At 40.9% G+C, this 23,497-nt stretch overlaps 1 protein-coding gene across 19 annotated transcripts in view; it reads right to left on the bottom strand.

Moving 5' to 3' along the window:
- Positions 1 to 23,497, bottom strand: part of MACF1 (microtubule actin crosslinking factor 1) — a 338,037-nt gene that overhangs the window by 182,152 nt on the left and 132,388 nt on the right. For all 19 annotated transcript variants that reach the window (XM_059377367.1, XM_059377361.1, XM_059377357.1 and 16 more), the window contains exons 3-5: positions 17,941 to 18,030; positions 13,358 to 13,435; positions 9,802 to 9,894 (exon numbers count right to left, since the gene is read on the bottom strand). In XM_059377367.1, coding sequence (XP_059233350.1) covers positions 9,802 to 9,894; positions 13,358 to 13,435; positions 17,941 to 18,030 — 261 coding nt within the window. The remainder of the gene's footprint in view (positions 1 to 9,801; positions 9,895 to 13,357; positions 13,436 to 17,940; positions 18,031 to 23,497) is intronic.

Below are 23,497 nucleotides of genomic sequence, written 5' to 3'. Positions count from 1 at the left end.
CCCCATGTTATAACTGCGCCAGAGATGAGTCTGTTCTCAATTAAGTAAAACAGGAAGATACCCAATGTTCTGAATTGTCAGCTAGACTCACATGGGCCCAGGGCTCAGACAGTTAACACTGGCTATTGGGAGTAAGAGAGGAAGTTGATAAAATGAGGCCCAGATGGTTTTTACTCAAGTTGCAGTAGGGTAGGAAGTCTGAATTAAAGTTTTAAAAGTTGGATTCAAAAGTCACCCTGTTACATCAGTGGGACTCACCCATCCCAATTCTTAGTACAGTGTCTGACAGATGAGACAACATCATAACCCAAGGGGCTGTGGATGGAGTGGGAAGAGATTGTATGTGTTTCTTCCCTACTGCCACTGTTTATTCTATACCCAAAGCATCCAGACCACACGGGCAGAGGGAAATGGCCTGCCTGGTTCTATGTGAGCCCCACTCCATCTCTCCTGGAGTCCTGAAAAATGCCCTCCAAATAAGGAAAGCAGTGAGACACCCTAAAGCAATAGCTCCTACATGACTGCTCCTGAGACCCTGCACCCGTCTGCCTCCACTGCGGTAGGTGTTTCTCCCCAAGCCTTTCCCTGCAGCGAGTGTGAAGCAGCAGCACCATCTCATGGTGATCATAAAGGACAGCAAGAAACCAGACGAGGAGACCAGCACGGGAGAGAAACTCAATCAGACTACAGGATACCACTGAATCACCCAAAACCCCTGACATTACAGTATAATTCTCTAGGCAGGCATCAGGCCTTCATTCCTCCAACAAAGAGGACTGGAACCATGGAACTTTCCAGATGCACACCCCAAGGCCCAAGCAAGAATAAAATTCATGAAATCCAAGCAAACCAAATTCCTGAAACTGATCTGCTCCGCGGCAAGAAAGGCAGCTGTTTAGTCTGATGGCTGCTGACAGAGAGGCTTGACAGAACCTAGCATATTTACTTCTAGGAGCCTTTTCTTTTTTAAACTTCTTGCATATGTTGGAAAAATCAGGCCTTCATTTTCTTCTGCTCCAGAGGAAAAACTGGCCTCAGGAAGGAGCAGAGCTTTCAGTAGAGTAGGCCTAGGTTCAAATTCCCAGCTCTAGGAAATTCATAGCTAAGTACTAACTTGCTAGATGGTTCTGTTTCCTTTCCTGTAAAATGTGGATACTACCACCTGTGTAAGGGGGTGAACGAGGGCTGATGAAATAACCCCTATAAAGACATGCTGGGCTCAGTGACCAGCCAATAGTAAATCCTTTTGCTTCTCAATTGTAACTTAAGCCACAAGATAGGAGACACTGTACTATCACCACCACTAGGGTCCTAATATCCTCTCTTTCTTGACTAGGCTCTAAGAAAAGTAGATATATTCTAAGGTCCAAGTTGAAGTGCTTGTTTTCCTTTTTCTTTCTTTTCTTTTCTTTTTTTTTTTTAAGATTTCATTTTTAAGCAATCTCTACACCTAACATGGGACTCAAACTTCCAACCCCAAGATCAAGAGTCACATGCTCCACAGACTGAGCCAAACAGGGGCTCTGGGGGCTTGTTTTACTTCACAGGGGCTCTGCTTCCACTATTTCATTAACTAAGTTAACCCTGATCATCAAGACCTCTCCCTGGACCTTTTCCTCATCTCGCCTGAGCTCTGAGCACAGGGCCTGGTGCCTTCTGGGAAAGCCGCCCACTGGGGGGACTAGGGCACAGACATTCTGCAAGTCTTCTGCTTTGGCTTTGTCTAGTTAACTGTTTACTGCCCACAACTCTCCCATGGAGACAGCTGGAGTGAATGAGCTCATTCATTTATTCATTCCACAAACATGAATAGTGCCTCATCTATATGACAAGTGCCATAAAGTATACAAAAATGTATACTCGCATCTACCAGTTAAAATGTATAACCTCGCATCTACCAGTTAAAACCACTTTTCACCTTAACTCCCTAAACTTTTTTTTTTTTAATATTTCAGAGTGCTAGACATATCCAGATATTTAATAAACATTTGAGAGTTGGAAAGCTAATTTTGTCACAGTCTGACTTTGAAGAACTTATCTTTTAGAAAACCTGTAAATCGGGTTTGGACAAAACCAAAAGACAAGAAATCCTATTATTAGGATCTGGAAATGTAATCCACAAATGTCCGTTGGATTGCTTCCGTTGCTCATCTGAACAACCAGCATTGGAAAATGGCGATCACAATCTACTTATCTGGTTTACCTACCCCATAGCTTTAAGAAGATGAAATGCATAAAATATCCATTTACTTAAGAAATATTTATTAAGTACATGTTCTAAGCCAGGCCAAGAAGAGGACAAAAGAGACAAAACCCATTGTTAAGCTGGCATCTTACTGCAGAGAACCAGACAACACATAAGCAAGTGTTCAAACAGTAGTAGGTGTTATCCAACAAAACACTGTGCATCACATGCTGATTCTGAGAGTAATTTGGCAAAATAAGGAAGTATATAACCCAGCAATTCCAGTCCAGGTATCTATCCAAAAGACCCAATTCTAAACAAAACTAAACTAAACTAAAAACCAAAGACAACAACAACTCACTTTCCTATTTGCATAAGGACACATGTACACAGATATTCATTGTAGCAATGAACGCCTTCTTCACACTGGTAACTAACAGACTACAATAACAGCTGTGCCACACAGCTGCCTGGGGCTCCATTCACGGTATAGTCCACATAGATTAGTTAAAAGGAACAAATCAGGTCCTCTTTTATCAACACAATAAACCTCAAAAACAAAGTTTAGTTTAAGACAGAACGGGTGTATAGAAGATAAGGTGTGTGTCAACTATAGAAACAGCACATGCCATTTATGAATACCTCATCTGTCATAAAGGCACAGAAGCACATATGGGAGTGACCTACATCAGCTTCGTGATAGCATTTACCTGGGGGGTCAAAGGGAACAAGAAGGTTGTATCGGAAATGTTTCATTAGCACCAATAATAGAGATTATAATGACCATTTCACTGATCCCCTAACATTTGATAGCTCTACTCTGCATTTCTCTTTGGCTTTATATAGCATGTGTCCTTGGCAAGAACAGCTAACAGATACTCAATAATAAAAGACTAGAAAACCACAATAATACATAACTAGCAAGAGATACGTCATATTCTCTTAAGTAAGACAAGGATAGTGGAGGCTCTATGTAACTCTTTATCAGTCAACCAAAAACTTTGTGAGCAGGGACCCCTTCCCTATGCTCTCAAACACTTAACTAATATAGACAAACACCTAGCCATCAAGAACAGCAAAGAGGGCACCTGGGTGGCTCAGTCGTTAAGTGGCTGCCTTCAGCTCAGCTCATGATACTGGGGTCCTGGGATCAAGCCCCACATGGGGCTCCCTGATTGGTGGAAAATCTGCTTCTCCCTCTCCCACTCCCCCTGCTTGTGTTCCCTCTCTTGCTGTGTCTCTGTCAAATAAATAAAATATTTTTAAAAAACCAAAAGAGTAAAGAAAAAGAATTTGTAGTCAGTTGCATTTGAGAAGATACCCTGGCAGCAGAGCTGCCCTCTACGGAAAGACAAAATAGTTATTCGGCCATGCTGAAATAGTGAATACAGAAAAGCAGGTAGCCAATATGTGTGCAAAAGACAGACGAAACCAAAAGTATTTTATCTTCTAGTGAAACTGGTAACATGGCAGGGAGCAGTGGGCTAAGCCAAAAGCTATGGAAATTATAAGGTCTGTTAATAATTTTAACAAGTTGCTACCAATAACTGTTAATTACTGAGTACATACTATGTTCCATCTCCCCGTCTCATACCTTCCTGATTCTTTAAATCTCCATCAAGTTATTTTATGGTGCATCTCTTCTCATTTCCCTGAATTATTCAGTTGAACGTGGGCTGAGTCCGTGTCTAATTCCCTTTGTATGTCCCACAGACTCTATCTAGGACCTTGTTCATCGTTGGTCCTTAGGAAATGTTTGTGGAATTCAATTAAAGGATACGTTTTCCTGTAAACTAAAACCATAAGAAAATACCACTTCACACCTTCTGTGATGGTTATCATCAAAAGACAGACAATGACATATGGAGAAATAAGAGTCCTCACAGGTTGCTGACGGGGATGTAAAATGGTGTAACCACTCTGGAAGATGGTTTGGCAGTTTCTTAAAAAGTTATGCATAAACTTACCACATAACCCAGTAATTTCCTTCCAAGGTATATATCCAAGGGGGGAAAAAACACATACATCCACACGAAGACTGGTACTCAAATACTCATATCAACATTATTTATAATAGCCAAAAAATGAAAACAACCCAAATGTCCATCAACGGCTGCATAAACAAAATACATGTTGTATCTATACCACAGAAAAGTACTCAGCAATAAAAAGGAATAAAATACTGACACATGCGACAATGGAGATGAACCTCAGAAATTTAAGGCAAAGGGAAAGAGGCCAGACACAAAAGGACACATATGCCATGATCCCATTTATGTGAAATGTCCAGAACAGGCAAATCTATAGAGACCAAAAATAGATGAGTGGCTGTCTGAGGCTGGGAAGGAGAGGGAAGATGGTGGTATAAGTGGGCAGGAAGGGTCTTACTGGTATGACGAAAATGTTCTAACATTGGACTTTGGTGATGGTTATATAACTCATAAAAATCATTGAATTGTATAATGGATATGGGTCAATTTTATGGTATATAAATTATACCTCAATAAAGTCATTTTTTAAAAAGAAAGTATTTTCCTAAAATAAACAAACAATAGAGGCAACCAAAAAAGTGTTTTAAATGGTTAAGAAACTAAATGGAAAGGAAAGAAATAGGATGGAGAGGACAGGTGTGGAAGCTAGGCTTCTCTGAATATACCTCATGTTCACTTTTAAAACGTCCCTTTGGAACAATACAGATGGTCTATATAATGTGAAATAAAACTGAAAGGGGAAAAAGCAATCCCTAAAAGTGCAGAAGCAAATAAAAACAAATGAACCTAATCATGTATTGAATTAATGGTTTCACAAAAACAGATTATTTTTTTCAAATGACTTTAAAATATAATTATTTGTACATCCTTAGAGGATATACCCAGAGGACAAAGAAAACTGCAACGAAATCATACACTTCTCAGTAATCATACTGTTAATCATACAGTGTTAAGAACACTGAGACTGTGGCTTTGGTTCAAATACATTACATTAACATATACATGTGATTGTACAAAACCTACATGTATGTGTGTTATACAAGGAATTGAAAAAGGAATAAGTAATATGTTATTGTTGTGAGAATCAAGATTTTCAGCATGAGGGAAAGAGATATAAAATCAAATAGTTAAATAAAACTATAATTTTGAGGCACCTGCTTGGCTCAGTTGAAAGAGCATGTGACTCTTGATCTTGGAGTCATGAGTTCGAGCCCCACATGAGGTGTAAAGATTACTAAAAAATAAAAAAAGAAACTTAAAAAAAAAACTTCTATAATTTAAGTCTGAATGAGATAAATCAGTATAAATTCATGATTTTTTAAAAGAGAAAAATACATTGGCTAGTTTTCTACATCCACAGAAAACTGACCAACCCAGTAGCATTCAGATTGTGGTCAGAATGAGAGTTCCTTAGAGAAATAGCTGTTCAAGCCTGGGACAAGAAATACACAAAAAGAGTCTGGAACATCTCATCACAAGAAATAAAAGACATTATCAAAAAGTACCAAGGAAATCATGCCAAAGGACTCAGAGTCAACTTTAGGAAGCTCTCACTGGTCAAAGATGAAGTAATTTGAGTATTAGGAAGAATGATAGTTGTATTTTATTGCAAAACATTTAAGTCTGCTAAAAATCTGTAAGTCATAAGTGATACTAAAGGGGAAAAAATGAAAAAGAAAGAAACTTCAGAGAGTTTCTTTGGCTCCCCTTTCCTATGGGAGATACATCTCAGGGTAACTGATGAAGTGAAATTCTTCTTTACAGAAGTACTCCAGCTAAATAATGAAGATGGAATGAAAGAACTTGAGTAGCACCATTCTGTAACTTCTTTTTTTTTTTTTTAAAGATTTTATTTATTTATTTGAGAGAGAGAGACAGTGAGAGAAAGCATGAGCAAGGAGAAGGTCAGAGGGAGAAGCAGACTCCCCATGGAGCTGGGAGCCCAATGCGGGACTCGATCCCGGGACTCTGGGATCATGACCTGAGCCGAAGGCAGTCGTCCAACCAACTGAGCCACCCAGGTGTCCCCATTCTGTAACTTCTAATGAAATAGTGGAACTTGCAATAATGATCAGTAGTTAGGTGAACAGCTAACTACTATTCAGTGAACAGCTCATAGGAAATGGGTGGATCAGGCTAATAACAGCTGAACCACACGTGCCTTCTGATACGTAGCAATAAGCATACAACTCAACACCACCATCCTCGCCCTCCACACCACACAAAAAGGAACGTGAATGGGACTGAGCCTCTAGAGCTAAGCCACCAGTTTATAAGCAATACCACAGAGGAATGGAGGTTACTGTTTTAAAAGATATCCCAGAGATCCTATCAGCATCTTTATAAACCTTAAAGGACAAAAGACCTGATTTCCTCAATGAATTGCAAGGTTGCGGAGGGGGTGGGGAATTTAATGCAATACATGGACTTTGCTGGGATTCTGATTCAAAGAAACCAACTGTTTTTTTTAATGAGGTAACTAGGGAAATTGGCACACTAATCAAATATTGATGATTTTAAGAAATTATTGAGGCTTAGAGTGTTATAATAGTTTGCTTAAATTAAGAATCTTTATCTTGGGGTGCCTGGGTGGCTCAGTCCTTAAGCGTCTGCCTTTGACTCAGGTCATGGTCTTGGAGTCCTGGGATGGAGCCCCACATGGGGCTCCTTGACCAGCGGGAACCAGGGAAGCCTGGTTCTCCCTCTCCCTCTGCCTGCCTGTATTCCCTCTCTTGCTGTCAAATAAATAAATAAAATTTTTAAAAAATGAATCTTTATCTTTCAAAGATACACACATACATACAGATGAAATTTGTGATTTCTTTCAAGATAACCTAATGGGGTCAAAGGATACAGGTGAGATCATAGTGGCCATGAGTCAGGAATTGTCAGGTGATGGGTACATAGTAGTTCTTCACACTATTTTCTCTACTTTTATAAATACTTGAAAGTTTTTATAAGAAATTTTTAAAGAAAGAGAGGGTAAGCATTTTCCTGATGGAGATGTTCAGGAAAGGAACAGTTCATTACCCCCAAGTCCTCTGTCCCAAGCAAGGTGTTGATTAACCAATTCAGTTTTTATTCCTTGGCCCATGAGTCTCCCTTTTAAAAAGAGACTGAGTTTCAGTCAGGGAAAATAGAGACATAGTGAATAGAGTCCTCTCACCTCACACCTACGAGACCAAAAATGGGCAATCAGAGTGAGGACAGGTCTGTGGCAAAAATACAAATGACCAAAACAGTTTCTTTAAAAACTAACAACAAAACAAAACAAAACAAAAACAAAACAACAACAACAAAAAAACCTCCCGTGCTCCCAAGGCTTTCCAGGGGATAACTCTAGTCCTCCATGAAAGCTCAACAAAGTTCTTGTTCCCACCCTAAGGCACCCTTGCCAAGTTCATGTTCCTAGTTATCCCACACCAAATGCATGCCTGAAGACACCCTGTGGTTCCACAAAAACACATATTACTTCCATACTTTGCAGATTACCAGCACTGCCTCCAAACCAGAGCCCCAAGAAATAAGTGCCAAACTCAGAATTCTTTTTCTCAGGTAATTGGGAATTCAGGGACACCTGTTGTTCTGCTTGTAACCAGCAGGTGGCTCCAGTGCTCCAACTAGGACATCACAGCCACTCTGTAGCCCCTGGAGTCAGAGCCTTGAGCTATTTATATTAGCCTTCTTTTCTTACCTGCTCAAGAAGTGCTCTTTCAAATCTTTCATCTTCATAAACAGCAACTGTGTATGGGGGAGCTGTCTGAGAAACAGCTTTGTCTGGCTGGGCTAAAATGATTCAAAACAGTCTTTTTATAAAAATAAGACTGGGGCGCCTGTGTGGCTCAGTGGGTTGGGCCTCTGCCTTCAGCTTGGGTCCTGGTCTCAGGACCCAAGGATCCTGGGATGGAGCCCTGAGTTGGGCTCTGCTCAGGGGGGAGCCTGCTTCCCCCTCTCTCTCTGCCTGCCTCTCTGCCTATTCTCTTTCTCTCTCTCTGCCAAATAAATAAATAAAATCTTAAAAAAAAAAAAAAAAAAAGACTGTACTTTTCCAATAGCAATCCAGACTTGAAAAGGATTTGCCCTCTTAGAACGAGAGCAGCAACAAGAAGGCCGTGTGACTATGTGAACACAACCAAGAGGCCACTGCTCTTGAGTCTGATGGAAGCGACACTTGTGCTTGTTAAAAGCACATAAACAGGGGCGCCTGGGTGGCTCAGTGGGTTAAAGCCTCTGCCTTCGGCTCAGGTCATGATCCCAGCGTCCTGGGATCGAGCCCCACATCGGGCTCTCTGCTCAGCAGGGAGCCTGTTTCCTCCTCTCTCTCTGCCTGCCTCTCTGCTTACTTGTAATCTCTGTCTGTCAAATAAATAAATAAAATCTTTAAAAAAAAGATTTTTTTAAAAAGCACATATACAAACCTGGCTGCTAAGGTGCCTGCTATATGGACTGAATGTTTGTGTCTCCTCAAAATTCGAGTTGAAATCCTAGCCCACAATGTGATATATTTGGAGGCGGGGGCCCTTGGGAGGTGATTAGGTTCAGATGACATTATGAGAGCAGAGCTTCCATAACAGGATGAATATAAAAGGATGCGGAGATGTGAGATTGCTTTCTCTGCACACGTGTGCCATGGGAAGGTCACGTGAGGAGCTAACTGGGAATAGGGCACCCACCAACAACCTGCCCAGGCTGCACCCTGATCTCGGACTTGCAGCCTCCACAACCATGAGAAAAAAAGTATTTGCTGCTTAAGCCACCTAATCAGAGGCTCACCTCGCCCCACTGTGCTTCACTTTATGGCACTCTGAAGATACTGCGTTGTTTTACAAATTGAAAGTCTATGGCAACCATGTGTCAGGCAAGTCTCTCCGTGCCATTTTTTCAACGGTAGTTGCTCACCTTGTGTCTGGGTCCCATTTTGGTAATTTTTCCAACAGTTCAAAATTTTCATTACATCCATTATGTTGATATGTGATCAGTGATTATGACTCACTGAAAATTCAGGTAATAGCATTTTTTAGCAATAAAATATTTTTTAAATTAAGGTTTGTGCATTTTTTTAAAGATATAATGCTATTGCACACTTATAGACTATAGTATAGTGTAAACATAACTTTTATACACACTGCAGAAAATTCATCTGACTTGCTTTGGTGTGGTGGTCTGGAAGCAAACCAGCAGTATCTCAAAGGTGCGCCTGTATTTCATTAGAGAAGCCCAAACTGACAAAGGCCGTGCTATAATTAACCAGGCTTGTTTTAAGATCATTAGAGATGAGGAAAAGTCTACATCAAAGCAGGATTATAAGCCTTCACTCTACCCTTCTAAAGCATCAAACCCTCCACACTCTGAGTCCCCAAGAGCCAGTTTTGACTCAGCAGAGACTTCTAACAACCTGTCAACACTCAGACAAGTGAAAACTCCCATTTCAGCATGCAAATGAGCAGGAAGTTCTGGGTTTAGGCCACAACAGCTCTGTCCCCAGGCCACTCCTGCTCTCATCCTTGTTCCTGGCACAGAGAAGGAAGGCTAGGCGCTTGGTTCATGGAAGGCTGTACAGCTTCCAGCTCTTTCTAGGCAATGTCCAAGCCACGCAACAGTGACCCCAAACTTCAAAGGCCCTACCTGGAAATGTAAAATAATGGTCCAGATCAGGCCCAGGGTCAGCTTGGGGTTGCCATCCGTGATGTCATCGTTGCGAATATTCACTAGTTTCACCTGGAAAAGAAACAGAAGTTGATCTCAAAGCTCTGGGAATTTCTGTTGTGAGTTCATTTTTATAGATTTTCAGCATTATATACACTTAAAATGATTGTGTGTGTGTGTACATGCACCTGCACACACAGTTCTGAGTTTCAACATCTGTATAGATGTGGGTAATTACCACACAATCAGGATAATAGAACAGTTCCATTATCGCAAAAAGGTGACTACCCCTCTGTAGTCATGCCCTGCCCCCACCCTTATTTCCTGCCAACCAGTGATCCGTTCCCAGTTTTACCTGTTCTGGAATGTTGTATGAATAGAATCGTATAGTATGTAAGTTTTCGATACTGGCTTTTTTCCCCCCACTTAGCATAATATCCTTGAGATCTCCATCCTCAATGTTACATATATCAGTAGTTTGCTCCTTTTTATTGCTGAGTAGTATTCAGTTGTATCAACAGACTATGCTGTGTTTACCCATTCATCCACTGAAGAACATTCCGGTTGTTTTCGGTTTGGGACAATAATTAATAAAGCTCCTAGATTCATGAGCATATGCTTTCATTTCTATACGGTAAATTGGCAGGCGTGGGACTGTTGGTATATGTTGGTGTATGTTTAGCTTTATAAGAAACTGCCGAACTATTTTCCAACAGGATTGCACCAATTTGCATTCCCACCAGCAAGGCAACCTTGTAATAAGCACATGGTATCCTGAGTGGCTTTTTTATTAAGTCATCGCAGCCCTGACTTTTTTTCTTTGTTTTTTCCCTGGGGCAGGGGGTTGAAAGATCTTCCTCCTTACTGGTCTTTGGCCTGCTCCTACCTTCTATTTTCCCTCCTCTGTTAAAGATATCCACACCTGCCCATGCCTCCACTAGCATCTGCTTTTACTTGTAAAATCTCATTCCAACAACACAATGTGCATAGACACAGGGGCCTTATCCCCCGCTGGGTGGCCACAGTCTCACGTGCTGGAAACTGAGAGATTTCCTGGGCTATGGGACTTTTGGTGCTGAAACTGAGAGGATACCACGAAAACCAGCTCAGCTAGCCTCTTCTGTCACACCCTCATGGAGTTCTTGTTCAATTGTGACAAACTGTCCTTGAACCGTCCTATCTCTCCAATTGAAATGAAATCTATGTGTCTCTAAAGAATTCTAGAGACCTTGAACAAACTTCACTTCTCCCCCACACTAATGGTGGCCTGGTAGTACAGGCTAAATGGCAGTGTCCCTCCAAAATTCATACGTTAAATCCTAACACCCAGTGATGGCATTTAGAGGTGAGGAGATGATTAAGTCATGAGGGGGAAGCCCTCACAAATGGGAATGGTGGTGCCCTTGTAAAAGAGACCCCAGAGAGCTCCCTTGCCCTTCCACCAGATGAGGACCCAGTCAGAAGACTGCAGACTATGAACCAGAACAGAACCTCACCAGACACCGAATCTGCTAGCCATGGCTTGTTCTTGGACTTACCAGTTTCCAGAACTGCGAGAAATACATTGCTGCTGCTTATAAACCACCTTGTCCATAGTATTTTTATTATAGCAGCCTGAACAAAGACACCTGTATTTCCAGAAAGAAAAGTAGCTCTTATAGATTGAGAATAGTTTTCTAATCACCAATCACTGACCCACAGTTGGCAGGCTGCGGTATCAGCCAAGGCCATATTCTTTGGTCACACTTCCACCAGCTTGCCTCTTCCATTCTTTAGTCTACCTTCCAATCTCTCCTAACCCTTGATGATTTTAACACCTAGCTCCTAAAACTGGCTATATTAGTACTCATTTCAATGACTCAAATATCACCTCATCTGCAAAATTCATGTGCCTTCTCCATTTTGAGGACTTCTGCTTTTACTCTACTTTGGATATCCACACAATTACAACTTGGACCTCCCCATTACCAAGAGCTGTTCTAGAGTTCCCCTGCCCTTCTCTGAGTCTACTGTTCTTATCTGTATACATTTGCATTTGATTACAGTAACTAAATCTACCCTTGGTCCTTACTTAGATGTGTAGCTAATCAATTCTTCTCAATTGACCCTGGCTATTAAGAACCTCCAGATTCCCTCCAGCTCTACACACAGATATTCCCAATCTTGTTTTCTCTACTCCCCTAAACACTGCCTCTAATTCTCCCACTACTTTTCATTTGTTAATTTATTTCAACAAATAATTATTAAGTGTCAATTACAGACCATTCACTATGGCAGGTGATGAATTTAAAAATATTAAGATCCTGTTCATGGTCCTCACAGGACCTATATAACAAGACAGCAAACAGAGAAATAATGAAGTAGTAGATGTTATATTGGGACTAAACTGCTTTGGGAACACAGAGAAGAATTTCCCAAATTAATAAGAACTACTGATAAAAGTAACAAAAATGAACTAATTCTAAAAATATGCATACCATTCTATTTCAGCTTGGGCCAAGCTATTGTCTGTGGCTAGACCCAGCTCTTCCACATGGCTGGCTCTAAGCAGCCCATCTTCCTTCCCGCCACACACCACCCCTACATCACCATCTCTCCCTCCTTCCTTCTCCCTGTATCTCAGAGAAAGGAGCATTTTCCTTTTCTTTTTCAAAGATAACCATACCACCTGTGCTCACATCTCATCCCCAATTCCTGGACTTGGTTCCATCCATCAGAAAGTGGGAAGGAAGGGGGGAAACAGCATGGGTGGTGGCAGGATTACTGAACCTCAATGACAGGAGACTTAGGTAAAAGTCCCAGCTCGCTCCAGCTTGTATGCTTGGGGGCAGGTCACTTCACCTGTCCAGATCTCAGTGTCCTTATCTAGAAGATGCAGAAACTGGGCCTGTACCTCTCTAAGGCATCTCCCAGAGGTAACATTTTATCACTCAGTACTCCTCCTCAGCCTCATTTCTGTTGCCTCTCTTCACTGGCTTCTCCTCCTACATCCAAAAACATGTTGAAAACTTCTTTTTTTCCCCTTCTATAACGAAGCCCACTAAACTCCAAGTGCTTTCCTGCTCTATTCAGATCATACTCTTAAGTCACCAATGCTTGGTGGCTCAGATCTTTCCTTCAGACCTCATGTGGCACCAATACAACGGCTAAACCTGACCAGCCCCTCCTCTACTTTTCAGGATAGTGTAACCTTCTTGTTTTTCCTCTTCCTGGGTGTTGTACCCTTTTCTATCTTCTTTGCTGACCTTAATTTTCCATCTTTCTTTTGACCTCCACCTAAGGTGAGTCCATAAGGTTCAATCTTCAGATCTTGCTCTTCTCTGTTAACACTGTCCCACTCAGGAAGGCCACGGGCTCTATGCAAGGACGACCAACCATAACACAATTGCTCACTAGCAAGCAAGACTCGACTCAGACTGGGCCAGTCAGATGTAGCAATTACCGAGGGTTCATTAGGAGTGCTGAGAACTCCCGTAAGTGGGGACTCAATGCCAGCATTCCCAGGCAGAATAGGGAAAGCATGGACTCATGTTACCTGTCGCTGCTTTAGGAAGTCCAGGGCAATCTGCACATTCTGCAGCCTGTGAAAACGCATCCTGCCCTTCTCCCGGGGCTGCAAACAAACAGAAACACGTGTTAATTTTAGCTACACCTATTTACCCATGCAGACCCCACTTCTTTCTCATTCCAGAGAATCACAAGGAATTCCTCATGGTGGAAGCCAGCCATGGGAGCATTACAAAAAGCACCCCTTAATGGCAGGACCTTTGTGTGTTTTGCCATGCTCCCTGAGGCCTCCAAAATGCTTGTTTACCACTGCCGTCCTGTGAGCGCACAGTGTGCACTGAGTCCTAATGCTGAACCAGTGCCATGGCTTCTCTACAGATCCTGTTGCAGCCACAGTGGGGCAAAACCTGATTCTAGGTGTACAGGTAATGGGAACAAATCCTGGCTCTACGGCTCCTAAAATCACGGCTAAATGCTATTTTAAGGGAAGGTGGGAAGTCTTAATTGCATATTGCACATTAATAGAGCCAACCTTATTAAAAACCTGGCAAAAGAAGTTAGAAGTAGCCAATTTTAAACCAGGGAATGAAGAGTTATATATGCTCAATAAATCAGACAAAAAATGTAAAAATGAGATAAAAATCAGGAAGAAACCTATTTTCCAGGCAGAGGGGTGTCCGTTTAAGAAAGCCACCTTCTACCCACTATGAAATACCATGAGCAACGAAAACCTTGGTGAGGTATGGCTGTTCAACATGATACTCCAAAGAAAGTATTTCCTGATGATAGTCACTCAGTCCAGGATGTCAGATGAGCCACAGGAAAGAAGCTCACCTCCATCCTCTGGTGCCTCTGGTGCCCTGTCCACAGCTCAGCTATTATCCATTCCAAAGTGCTTGAAATCCATTTGCCCAGTGAGAACATGCAGGGGTGGCTACCTACCTCTGGCACCTTTTCTTCTGCTCATTTTCCAATGTTGCTTTTATTTTACTAAAACTGGGCCTGAGACAATACTCTCACTAGATATATATATAATATATATGCCCAATTCATTTGTAAATGTCAAAGTGGTACTAATTAAAGGCTGATGAATAATAAGGTAGTTCTGCGGCAGGTGCTTGCACCAAGAAACATTGCCCCAGGTTGAACTGCACAAAACGTAAGCCAACATGTGTAAAGATAAGGGTAGAAGCACCTTTCTGAGAGCCCCCAAATAGCGCTCCCACACAAGGATAATCTGCAATGAGGTTGAGTCCTCTCTGGGCAGCAAGATAACTTCTTATATCAAAGATTTAGGAAAATCTTTCTAGCAAGAACCTCTTTTTCAGTCATTTCAGCTAAACTACCTGTGAACATGGCTTTGAGGATGACAGAGCCTGTGAAACTGAAAAGTCTAAGGCAATGGGCAGGGAGATTGAGGAGGTGGGGAAATGACCTTAAGAGGACTGGAAATAGGGATATTGCCTAATCTGTGTTTCTGAAGAAAGAGTATGGGCTATAATATAGGGCCTGCAAACAGGAAATGCCCTTCTTACACATTCTTATCTTTACTCCTCGTACTCCCCACCAAAAATAAATACCCTAAGAGCATGCAAGTTAAAATCACTGTCCTCTACAGCAACTAGAGATATTATTGACCAAGGCAGAGTATCTCCATGCAGTGAGTGGTTTGCAAACAACAGGCTGTTTTGAAAACAGATGACATGGTGTCTGGTGAGAACCTGAAGGCTAGAGGTGGAGAGAGAGTGAGAGTTAGTCTGAAGTGTGGAGCCAAGAGCAATTAACTCTCATGCCTTCAGCTAAACTTTCCACAGCTCTGCAATCCAGACTCAGACAACACAGCAAGGCCACCAGAAGGCTATGGGTCTCCAGGTCACAAAGGCACTTGACACCTCCAAACACCATGATTATTTTTCGTGCCAACCACTCTCAGATAAGCAAAACAATCCCCACTTCAGGATCATCTAACAGTGGCAAGAGGCACAATTAGTTTTAACCACTTTCTTTGGGACCCAAATTCCCAGGTGCAGAGGGAAGAAGGTGGCTGGTAACTAAGTTACTTGGAGACCTTGAGAACCTCAGACTCTCTGATGGCCCTGCAGTGCCAGCTGGGATCCTGGCATCCCCAGGAGGACCTACTACATCATCATCATCTTCCTCCTCCTGCTCCTCGCTGTTTGTATGGCGCCAGGAGGGCATGCTCACGAGACGGAGGGTCTTCAGCCCTGCTGGCTCCTTTGGCCACCACCAAGGCAAAGACAGGACAGAGTAACAGGAAATTCATAACACAAAAATGAAAAGGAAATGAATGCAACATTTTTTTAAAAAACTGAAAATAAATATGAAAATATCCTCCCACCTCCCCAGACTTGCAAAACTGAATCAAGACCAGATCACAAAGTTATATGGAACACTTAATGTTGAAAAACATCTTCAGGGAGCCTGCGTGGCTCAGTCGGTTAATTATCTGACTCATGACTTTGGCTCAGGTCATGATCTCAGGTTCCTGGGATTGAGCCCCGTGTCAGGCTCTACACTCAGCGTGGAGTCTGCTTGTCCCTCTCTCTCCCTCTTCCACTGTCCCTCTTTTCTCTCCCCTCTCTCTCTGTCTCTGACCCCCTCTCAAATAAATAAAATAAAATATTTAAAAGGAAAAAAAGAGAAAACAAATCTTCAATTCTCCCTGGCCACCCACCCTCTCTTTTTGTGAATTAACTAAAGGAGAAAGAGACTGTGAGAATAAATGTGGAAGAGATATCTGGATGGTTCTCAGTGAAAAGATGATACCCTATGAATACTCCATAAAGAACCTGCAGGTTTCCAAAGGTTGGGCAAAGAAATTAGATTGGAGTGTTTTCAGCCTGTTTTTGTAAGCAGTGTCCCAAAAAGAATCATTTTCAATATAAAAATCACTATGAGTTAATCATATATCCCAGCTAAAATGCCCAAAATGCAACTTTGTGAGTGCTAAAGAATAAAGTCCAGGAATGTGAAAGTGACATTTTGATTACTTATGAGATTTATAACTGAAGGCCAGATAAGAACTGGAATTCACTTGTAGCAGCTGTGCTAATAAAAATGTCTGTCAATTTTGTCCATTAAAAATTATAAAAGTGGGGTGCCTGGGTGGCTCAGTGGGTTAAGCTGCTGCCTTCGGCTCAGGTCATGATCTCAGGGTCCTGGGATCAAGTCCCACATTGGGCTCTCTGCTCAGCAGGGAGCCTGCTTCCTCCTCTCTCTCTGCCTGCCTCTCTGCCTACTTGTGATCTCTCTCTGTCAAATAAATAAATAAAATCTTTAAAAAAAATTATAAAAGTAATTCTATTCTGGGCACCTGGGTGGCTCAGTGGGTTAAGCCGCTGCCTTTGGCTCAGCTCATGATCTCAGGATCCTGGGATCGAGTCCCGCATCGGGATCTCTGCTCAGCAGGGAGCCTGCTTCCCTCTCTCTCTCTCTGCCTGCCTATCTGTCTACTGTGAACTCTGTCAAATAAATAAATAAAATCTTAAAAGTAATTCTATTCTAAGACAAAAAAGATGAGAACCCAAAAAAAAGGGGCCATGGGAAGCCAAGACCCAAACCTTGAAGAAACTGAATATTACTTAAGGAGTGAAATTTAATGTGCCAAATTTCCTTCTAGAAACACAGCAAACAATGACTAAGAATTCACCAAAGGCAGTGAGTGGGCTGGATTTCGGTTCTTTCACTCCCCAGAGATGTTTCCAGTATTCAGCGCTGGACTCTTTTAAATGAAAACTACATTGTCTATGACATTAGAGGCAGAACACAAACTGCATAGGATTCCCCTGCTTCCATTAGGTTCAAATATACAAAACAAAGAGCCCACAAGTGGGGTTATTTTGATCCCTCAAACAAACCAAGTACAAGAACTATCATCTGACAAGCAAAGAAGCCCAGGCAAGATCTGCCTTCAGGTATGTAGGTGTTTCCCACTAAAGAAATGTTTAACACGTTTGGGAGGAGGCAGGCATGTTTAACTATCCAAGGAACTCAAACGTACTGCATATCCAGGGCTGTGGTCACATACCAACTTTAGTACTTTTCCAAACCTGTGAGACTCAGTGAATCAAAGAAGGAAGAAAGTGAGGTGAATTCCAAAAAATAACTCTAAATTACTCTAAAAATAACTCTGAGATTTTAAATGTGAACTCCATATCCTTAGCTGAACACAGAGAATAAAACAATTCAGAGTAGACGGAAAAGGAGGGGAGGCTATATAGATGAGAAATAAAACTCTAGAATGAAAAATACACCTTACTAAAAAATCTTTAAATGTGAATCTACTGTTCCTGAAATACTCTATCTACAAACAGATAAGGAACAAGTAAGGAGAAAAAAATGCAGATATGAAAGAAATAAAACAGATACCTGATTTCATCAAGAAATGAGAATATGATACATCATTTCCCATTAAGATGAAATTATATCATTCTAAAACAGTCTGAATTAGAAACTAAGTCCACCAGTAATGTCTTCTACTTCTTCCTCCCATATAACCGAGAGCAGGCAGTGGTGGCCAGTCCTGGCATTCAACAAGATGGAACAGTAGGTCATTAATAGGGCTGCATTCATAAGAAGGGAGAAACTCACCAGTTTGATGCCCGAGAGGACCTCCAGCAGAGAAATCAGGTTGTGGCCATCCCGCAGATCTTCATAAAGATCATTGATGTGCTTGCGGACCTGTGGATGAGAATGAAACAGACTGACTTTTATTTGATCTTGAATTCTTTTATTAGTTACCCAAGAATTTCTGGTTCTAGGTAAACACAGATTAAAGACTTTGAAACAGGAAACAATAATAAAATTCAGAAATTTTCAGTTTGGATTACAATACATATGAAATAGTTACACTTAACAGAAATATATGTGTTTTAAAAACTGAAGCCAGATCCATTACATACTATAGCCAACTGTGAATAATGTTCTAGAAAGTCTGGGCAAGTGGAGGGAGAGTCAATCATCCTGAAACCTCTCAGGAATTATTTTGGACCAAAATGTGATACAATGGCCAATAACAGACAGATGAGTCCAGTCAGAATCAGAAAAGCCTTCCAGGGGCACCTGGATGCCTCAGTTGGAACAGCATGCAACTCTTGATCTCAGGGTTGTGAGTTCAAGCCCCACACTGCATGCAGAGATTACGTAAATAAATAAAAACTTTAAAAAAAATAAAAACCTTCCAGAATGCAAAGGAAACAAAAATGCTAGGTACCCAGTGTTTCACAGGGTGTACCTATATGTTAACTCCTCTCTCTTATCAAATATTTCTTTTTTCAGCCCAGGTCACAATCTCGGGGATATGAGAGTGAGCCCAGCATCTGGCTCCATGCTCAGCATAGAGTCTGCTTGAGATTCTCTGCCCCTCCCTCTGCCCTTCCTACTTACACTCACCCTCTCTCAAAATAAATTAAAAACCTTTTGAGGGTGGTTTTCCTTGTGAAAAAAAAATAAATTCCAATTTTATAAATGAAAATATGGGAAAACAGATCTAACTTTGGGAAAATATGTGATTAATGTCAAACACCATGCTGAATGCTGTGCACATGATCTCCTCTCTTTCACATTGATAAGGTAGGTAATACTCCTATTTTACACATGAGGCAACAAGGCACAGAGGTTAAGTAATTTGCCCAAGGTCACAAGTGGAAAAACAGGCCTCAGTTTGGGCTTTCTCTGAATTTAGTCTTTCCATTAACTGCTATGTTTTATAATCAGCCAATATGCATTTTACAATCCATTTTACAATATGCATTTTCCAATATGATTTTACAATCAGCCATAATCTCATTTTATTTATTTAATCCAAACAAATGCCCCATGAAGTTTATTCAGTGCCCTGAAGGAACTGAGGAAACTGAGGCTTTGAGAAGTTAAGGTCACATAACTGCAGGAAGTGGCAATAGGTGTTCTGGTTCGTTCCAAGTCCAGTGACAACTTCACTGAGTGACACAATGCAGAATCAGTGGCAAGTATAAGGAAGCAGATTCATTTTCAACATAAGTTGTTCTTTAGACAACAATAAAAAGGGCTACTTTCAGAAGTAGCGGCTTTTTTCAAGCATAGACCAGGATACTAGGATTTCACATTTGAATGAAAAACTGTACAGTCGGCATTTCCAGTTATAATATTCTAGCATTCCAAACAGAATGGGAGTCAGAAAAGATCATGGCTATGGGGTGCCTGACTGGCTCAGTGGGTAGAGCATGTGACTTTGATCTTGGGGTCGTGGGTTACAGCCCCACATTGAGTGTAGAGATTACATTGGGTGGGGGGAGATAAAGGCTGGAATTAGCTGGTGAGGCTTCCTGGAAGAGAAAGAACTGGAAAGACTTGGGGCTGGAGGGAGGCGCATTAACATTTTATTTATTTACTTATTTATTTTAGAGAGACAGAGAGAGAGAGTGAGCACACCTGGGGGAGGGGCAGAGGGAAAGGGAGAGATTCTCAAGCAGACTCTGTGCTGAGCACAGAGCCTGATGCAGGGCTCAATCTCACAACCCTGAGATCAAGACCTGAGCTGAAATCCAGAGTCAGATGCTTAACCAACTGAGCCACTCGGGACCCCCTGGAAGGATTAGAAAATGTTCTGACAGAAAGAAGATGGTAAAAATCACAGAAGACAAGGTACAGAGGTGGAAATATGAGGGTATGAGGTGGAAATGTGAGGGGAAGGTATGAGCGTTTGTCCTTTGTGAATAAAGGATTAAGAAGGTGATAGGTAGATTACCCAGTTGGAGAAAATGGTTCACGATGAATTGGGTAACAGCTTTCAAAAACTGAGGGAATATTTCTTTAATTTTTGTGCTACTCACAATATGAACATAGATACAACATATTTTTTATTTTAACCAGCAATATTAACATTTCCTCCACCACTTTAAGTCTTAGACAAAGTAACACATCTAGCTCAGACTTGTAGCATTTGTTGATTTCTGTAGTTTAAATACTCCCACCACAATAAATAAATAAATAAATACTCCCACCACGACCAATTTCCAATCACTAATATAATATCACTAACTGCAATGTTGGAAAGAAATATACAACAGCACACCATTATATACTTTTCCGTCAGACATAATTAACATAATTAATGTCAGGAGTGTAGATAATATTAACAAGTAGTAAAATAATTATGAGGTGATGTGTTTTGAGTATTTATTACCTTTATTTTAGAAATAATTTATTTAATTGTAAGTTTATATAATTTAATTTTTCATAATGGCTGTGCTTAGCAACCAGCTCACAAAATTAGTATTCAGCTCTTGTGAGCCCATGTAAGCTGGCTCCAAGATTTCAAGACTTCTCCCTCAAACGGGTCTAAGGTTTCAAAACCACAGTGCACCACTAACAGAAATAAGCGGGTCATGAGGGTTGGGAAGAAAGTGGTTTGAAAAATTCAATACATTTTTTTTAATTTAAAAAAATTTAAGATTTTATCCTTAAGCAATCTCCACACCCAACATGGGGCTCAAACCTACAACCCCAAGATCAAGAGTTGAGCCAACCAGTGCCCTGAGAAGTTCAATTTTTTTTTTTAAAAGATTTTATTTATTTATTTGACAGAGGTCACAAGTAGGCAGACAGGCAGGCAGAGAGAGAGAGAGAGAGAGAGGAGGAAGCAGGCTCTCCACTGAGCAGAGAGCCCGATGCGGGGCTTGATCCCAGGACCCCAGGATCACAACCTGCAGAAGGCAGAGGCTTTCACTCACTGAGCCAGCCAGGTACCCCCAAAAAGTTCAATTTTAAATATGCTGAATTTAAAAAAGCAGCAAAGGAGCAACAAATGGTAATGTTCTAGAAGCAGCTGAAAATACCAGAATTCAATTTGGGTCAGCTGAGAATTTAAGTTTAGAAGTCATATGCATAGAGGTGCTAGCTAGCTAAAGACGTGGGAAATGTTGGCCTTTCTGGGTTAGGGGCAAGAAAGAAGAGCAGAGTGCTGAGGACTAAGCCTGTGGGAATAGCCAAAATTGGAAGGCAGGAGATGGAAAAGCAATCAACAAAGCATAGGGGGCGGAAAAGGGCAGGGAAAGAGGTAGGAAAACAAAACAAGAAATGGTAATCAAGGAGAGAGGGGATGGATGATCACCAGTATCAAATGCTCTAGGACAAGCATGAAGAAGACCAAGATAGGTCTTAACAAATACTGGTGTTTTTTTTGAGACTCATTTTCTAGAGAGTGGTATAATAGAAATCAGATTATAAATGAATTGCAGAGAATATATTAAATACTTTGTATTAAGTTATAAAGAGAAGGGACAACAATGAGAGACTTTTTTTATTTTGATAGATAAGACCTGAGCATAGGGCATTCAAATCAGGAATGGGCACTGAATAATTATTTAAATAAATTATAATGGGAATGAAGACCAAGTGAGATCATATTATCAACAGGACACTAAATACTACAGAGTACTGAAAAGAAAAAGAGGTACTTTGAAATATAAAGTTAATTTCACAATGAGGACTCAACATCTCCTTCTAAAAATTCCAATCATGTTTTACACCTGTGAACAGAAAAATTCAACCACCTTACAAGAAACTTTGCTGAGACTAATTTATTACGTCTCTCAGTCTTTCTCTCATTATAATGACTAAATAACTATGAAAAACTAAAAAGACAGGTAATGGGGAAGGGAGGGGTGCATTTTTTCCCTGGAGAATTTTTAGTAACAGAGAACAAGGTTAATTTCTGAAGCATACTGGATGCAGCTCTGCCTGGAGCAGGATCAAGTACCAACTGACACTTACTAGTGCTTCTGCATCAGAAAATGTTCAGATACAGAGATGGGATTTGGAGGGCTCAATTCATATCCCAAGATCACACTGTGAGTAAATGGCCAGGCCAATAAAATCCAGGTCTGCCCCATTCCAAAATCTTTACCTCTACTGTAAACACTAAGCTGCCTCCAAAATTTTCCACAAATCTCTTAAGGAAAAGAAAAAAAGCGGGGATGGGGGGCATCTAATAGTTAACACTGCTGAATGATATATATGAAATCCTAAGAGCTGTCATCACAAGGAAAAAAGTACTTTTTCTTTTTCTGCTTTCCCTTTTTTATCGTATTCATATAACACAATAGATGCTAACTAAACTTACTGCTAATCATTTCATAATATATGTAACCCAAACCAATGCACTGTACACATTACACTCATCCAGTGATGTATGTCATTTCTGTCTCAGTAAGACTAGAAAAGGGAAAGGAAAGGAAAGACAAGAAAAAATCCAGTGAGCCAAGCATCAGATGTTTTAGAGGTAGCCAGGCGAAGCTAAAACTGCTCAAGAATCATCAATATGTATGTTTCTCTCCAACAAATACCCATGCTATTCTCTCAAGAAAAAGATGAGTCAACCACTTCAACTCACTGTCAACATTAGTGAATGTCTCGAAAGAATATATGTAAATGGCTAATAAACCCAGGAAAAAGTGCTCGATATCATTAGCATGTGGAAAATGTAAATCAAAACCACAGAAGATACAGCTCCCCACCCAACAGGAGGACTATAAGCAAAAAGACAGATTATAACTGTTGACAAGGATGTAGAGCAGCTGGAACCTTCATACATTGTTGGTAGAGATGTAAAATGGTACAGCTGCTTTGGAAAACAGTCTGACAGTTCCTCAAAAGGCTGAACACAAGTGGTCATACAACCCAATGACTCCACTCCCAGGTGTATACCCACGAGAGCAGAAAATATACGTTCAGGAAAAAAATGTGTACCTGAATGAATCTTTGTAGCGTTTCTTATTCATAATAGCCAAAAAGTGAAAATAACCCAAATGTCTATAAATTGATAAATTGATAATCTGTCTTTTTGCTTATAGTCCTCCTGTTGGGTGGGGAGCTGTATCTTCTGTGGTTTTGATTTACATTTTCCACATGCTAATGATATCGAGCACCTTTTCCTGGGTTTACTAGCCATTTACATATATTCTTTCGAGACATTCACTAATGTTGACAGTGATTTTCAGAGGGAGTGCAAACAGGCAAAGACCCGGGTAGTTGAAGTGGTTGACTCATCTTTTTCTTGACAGAATAGCATGGGTATTTGTTGGAGATAAACAAAATGTGGGACATCCATACAATGGAATATTACTTAGCAATTAAATACTGATACATGCTATCATGTGGATGAACT

This window comes from Mustela nigripes, chromosome 14, assembly GCF_022355385.1.
Source record: "Mustela nigripes isolate SB6536 chromosome 14, MUSNIG.SB6536, whole genome shotgun sequence".
Taxonomy (NCBI): domain Eukaryota; kingdom Metazoa; phylum Chordata; class Mammalia; order Carnivora; family Mustelidae; genus Mustela; species Mustela nigripes.
Note: the sequence above shows the minus strand (reverse complement) of the source record. Positions and strands in the feature narration are given on the sequence as shown.